Below are 5,000 nucleotides of genomic sequence, written 5' to 3'. Positions count from 1 at the left end.
TTTTAGGACTTATTCCAGTTTAAAACTAAACATTCTATGTCTGAGAAACGATCAGCAGCATTTATCATTTGGGAAAATAGTCCAACTCTTAGAACACTAGCATTGGCTGTAGATATAAATGCAACACCTGGCTGGTAATAATGGGGATGTTATTTACCTGTGCAGACAAAAATATACAGTTAATTAGATGTTAAGTTGAGTATCCAGCTTTATTTGTTATGAAAGAAATTTTTGCTGCGAGAAAAAAAAGGCCACAAAGAAGCCATTTGTTGTTGTTTGATTAACTCCCTTGTTTGCTGAGTTTCTATTTTATTGCTTGCAGGGAAAATTGTCAAGTCTGTTCCAATGAAACTACTGAAAGAGGTAAGACCTGATGCATTATCAAGATCAAAAGACATTTCATTTATTGCTATACTAACTGTAGTTTACAAAGCTACCACAAAACTACTTTACAAAACTGATGAATGTAAATCATTTTCATTATCACTTTGAAATAATGATAGAGTAAAAGTATTTTGTAGATTTGAATTTTTTAGATGTTTTGTTATTAAAATAATTTAATTTTGAATGAAAATATATGATGGGTTATTTGGCATGAAAAATGAAGATTAAAGTTGGAAAATTCTGAGTCTTAATTTTAAATATATTTTTTTTATTAAGTAACTAAATGAAACAGTTTATCAATTACTATAAACAAAAACTGTTGCAACTTAAACAAAAAGCAATTTTTATTTTATTTATTAAAATAAATTAAACTTCAAAACAATCAAAGAGGAGTATTAATTAATAAAGTGACTGTTATTTAATTAACTCTCAGTGACAAATGGTAGACTTGATCAGATAGTTGAGTATCAGATGAAAGACTGATATTGTTTTGCATGTCATTACAAGAGCTGTGTGTGTCTGCCGTCAATAGCGTTTGATGGTTTAGAAAGATGTCCACTCGTCTGATTCTCTTTCTATTTACTGCCTCTTCTTTTAGCAAATTGTTAAATTGAAGAACATATACTACAAGAGAACAACTGGATTGTAAGAATGGTTAACTGGCCATCAGATAAATGAATAAAATTATGGATTTGGCATTTTAGAAACTTAGCCAAATCTTTGTTTGTTTGGTTTCCTCTTTAGATTTGAATTCAACTTTCAAAGACATCCTCTTTGTTTTCATAAGTGTTGTTGTTGTCTTCATCGTTGTTGCATCCATTTGACTTAACTTTACTTCTGCTCTGCAGACATTTCTTTTGTATTGTTTGGCTTCTTGAGGTTGGTCTTTAACATTTATGTCTTTCACAGTCTTCTTCTCTGCAGGCTCCTTTTACATGAATTGCTTGCCAATTCTTTATCCAAACTGTAATTCTTTACATGCATTTCATGTCCATAATCTTCTCTCGTGTATACGACATCTGACTTTTTAAAAAAATATTTTTTACTTTGTTTTTTCTCAGCTCATTTGTACGTTGTTGTTCATACAATACACATCCAATGGAGGAAGCTCATTGCATCTCATCTCTTTCTAATCTTCTCATATCCTCTACAGTCAACGCCCATACACAATCTACGATGCACCAACACACTCCATATACGATCTACCTTACAATCACAGAAAAACAAAAATCCTTTTTAAATAGCAGAGATAATTGAGTTTTATCCACCTTGTTCTTTGTTTTGGTCATTTTATACTTTTGGGACACACACCACAACTGTCAAATATGTCAGCTGGAGAACCAAAACTACCAGATACTCTTCTATTCAACCTTCTGAGCACTTAAAGGAATTTATTTCTTGTACGACCTTCATGGTAATTCCTTCTATCTTCTCTGTGATCTCACTACGTATCTTATGCACCCACAATTTACATTGGGTAGACTGGATGTTTTTCTTATTTTCTGCTACATATCAAGGATGGTTCCTGCCAAGAGGGTTGCAGAGTGTTTGCTGCTGGCTAAAAATCGTTTGTTTGCTTGCTTTACTTTGATTTTAAGTTTTGATTCCATACTTGGAATTTTTCTGTAAATCTTTGATGACTTTTAGCTATAGGAACTCACTCATTGGTACACAGGAGTTCCCACGGACAGCCAGTCTTAAACTCTTCTATTATGGTTTGGAGAACTATAATAAACAGGGTTGAGAACTGAACCTTAAAATTCCTCTCAGAACTCATTGCTTTTACCTTGCTCATTGCATCTCCATTCACAGCTGGCACAGCTCCCACAAGCCAGTCAACTACATTTAGTTTTCTTAGAAGCCACAAGACAACAGAATATATCTGTCAAAGCTTTCTCCAGATTCACTGATGCTGGCAATAGTGGTTTGTTTTTAGCCAAGAACTTCCATAGTTGATTCACTAGATTAGAATATTGGTGGAACTGTATCCTTGTACAAACTGCAAATAGCACCTCATCTAAACAAATTCTCTTCTTAATCTGTTGTGCTATAATTCTGTTATTTTCTTCACTTAGTCTTTTAGTTGCTTGTAGTTGTTATTTTCTAGACCATTTCTTTTGCTCTTTTTGCAGTTGGTGGTGATACTGTTATCACAGCCATAGACACCTCCTCATGCTACCTTACTGACTGTCAAAGTAATTAGCAGGTGTCCTACTTCATCAGTTTCTTTTACTGTCTCAGCTCCTATCCCCAATGACTCAGCTGCTTTCCCTACCTTTATATTTTTAATCACACTTTCAACCAATCATCTCCAACCAAAAGCTGGTCTTTCTCTCTTTCTGCTGTGCCTATCAATGCACATCCTTTCTCTACCATTCAATAACCTTTCATTGTGATATTTCCACGTCTCTTTCTTTTTAGTCAGGGCAAGTGTATTGTTTTTATTCTCTACACATCCCTAGCAACATCTGTTTTGCAATCCAGAACACCTCATGCTGCTGTTCCTCTTGCTACATACACCTGATATCTAGCTTCTATTTCTAGCCTTCTGATATTGTTCCTTGCTTCTCTATTTCCATTAATCTTCCCAGACTGTCTCTTAGCTTTTATGGCACTGTCTACCATTCCCTTCCATCACCACGTTTTATCTAGCTGAATCCTTTCTCAATCAACAGGTCTTGTTTGTGAATTGCAGCAAGTTATCTTAAAGACACTTCTAGTTGTCTTCCATGTTAGACTCTCCATATTTTCTTCCTCTGCCTTTTCCTCATATGTTTCTGCTAATATTTGAACCCATATTAAACCAAGAAATCATTTAACTTCCAGACCTAGATTCTCTTATGTATCATCTGGATCTTCCACGGAAGTTCTTCACAGCTGCTTGTTTATTCAGTTTCCGAGTGAGAATAAAATCTGAAGAGGTTTGCCAATGTCTTGCAGCGTAAAGATCAAAGACTTGAGGTGTTCTGGATTGCAAAATAGTGTGCCAGAGAGAACTGAGATTTTGTGGGAGAGAAGTGTATGTGGGTGGATAATGGGTTAGGGTTAGTGATGTGGATGAGAAAGAAGCATGGCAGAGTCACTGTGCAAGGTTACTAAATATGGAGAATGAATGCAAATAAACCATTATACTTGGTACCCAGAGATGGTCAGTTGTGGATCAGAATGTTTCCTGTTCCAAGTTGTGATTAGAAAACTCAAAACTTCATCAGATGTTGTTCTATGCTTCATTAAGAAACTGATTGTGGTTGGTTATTCAGAGAAGTGTAAATGAAACAACATAAAAGCTCATTGGATGGACTCCAACTGCAATCTTGTCACATACTGTGTTATGCTAAGTATCACATTAAGAATACTCATGTCTGTAGAATACTCAGTCACCTGCATGCTAATATAATGAGTGCTGCACTGTTTACATATGACCATCTCTTATGACCTATGTAGATATGACATCTCCTTGTGATGTATATGACTCCTCTTGAGATCTTTTGTGACATACAATGTCACTTTTATATGGCATTTCTTGTGATTTATATACGACAGTTTTCTCATCTAAATTTGGTTTATCAAATTCAACAAATCACATCTGTGCTTCTTTGATATCTCATAGACACACTGCAAGTTTCATGCCCAAACCATTTTCTCTCTCAGAACAGCTGAATTGTGAAATAACTCTCTCACTCTTTCTCTCTCCATTATTTTCCTGTAGAATATAATCTTAATCTCTTTAAATTCTGGGTTAGCAAAGTACCTTGCTTAATCTCTGCTATTTTCTTTCCTTTTAATATTTTTATTAGTTCTTTATATCATTTATTTAGCATCTCAAAGAACAGATTCTATTGCTTTCAGTTCCGTTATCATTCTTTTATTACCACCTTGTTTTATTGGCTACTTTACTGTCATGTCATATTACATATTTTATAATCATCAGGTTTTTTTTTTTATTGCCTTCTCACTGTATTTCATTTTAAATCTTTTATCAAGTATTATATTAGACGTCTTTTATTTGCTTTCTTAAAAATGCATGTACATTGTTTTAAGAACATTAAGGCCACTTTCTCCTTTTGTCTAACCCTTTACTGGGAAGTGGCTGATTAGTCTTACTTTGGGTAATTTTGAGTAGAAACATTTCATAATCTTATGACATCTTTTGAAATTATATATATATATCTCTTGCGACCTTACATAAGACATCTCTTGCGACCTTACATAAGACATCTCTTGTGACCTCATATAGGACATCTCTTGCAACCTTATATAGGACATCTCTTGCGACCTTATATAGGACATCTCTTGCGACCTTATATAGGACATCTCTTGCAACCTTATATAGGACATCTCTTGCGACCTTACATAAGACATCTCTTGTGGCTATATATAGGACATCTCTTGCGATCTTATATAGGACATCACTTTGCGACCTTATATAGGACATCTCTTGCAAACTTATGTAGGACATCTCTTGTGGCTTTATATAGGACATCTCTTGCGACCTTATATAGGACATCTCTTGCGACCTTATATAGGACATCTCTTGCGACCTTATATAGGACATCTCTTGCGACCTTATATAGGACATCTCTTGCGATCTTATATAGGACATCTCTTGCGATCTT

At 34.6% G+C, this 5,000-nt stretch overlaps 1 protein-coding gene across 4 annotated transcripts in view; it reads left to right on the top strand.

The window, feature by feature from the left end:
• The window catches only part of LOC106869038 (sorting nexin-14), a 147,039-nt gene that overhangs the window by 76,145 nt on the left and 65,894 nt on the right, over positions 1 to 5,000 (top strand). For all 4 annotated transcript variants that reach the window (XM_052966848.1, XM_052966847.1, XM_052966846.1 and 1 more), the window contains one exon: positions 323 to 363. In XM_052966848.1, coding sequence (XP_052822808.1) covers positions 323 to 363 — 41 coding nt within the window. The remainder of the gene's footprint in view (positions 1 to 322; positions 364 to 5,000) is intronic.

The sequence above is a fragment of the Octopus bimaculoides genome, chromosome 4, assembly GCF_001194135.2.
Source record: "Octopus bimaculoides isolate UCB-OBI-ISO-001 chromosome 4, ASM119413v2, whole genome shotgun sequence".
Lineage (NCBI taxonomy): Eukaryota > Metazoa > Mollusca > Cephalopoda > Octopoda > Octopodidae > Octopus > Octopus bimaculoides.
Note: the sequence above shows the minus strand (reverse complement) of the source record. Positions and strands in the feature narration are given on the sequence as shown.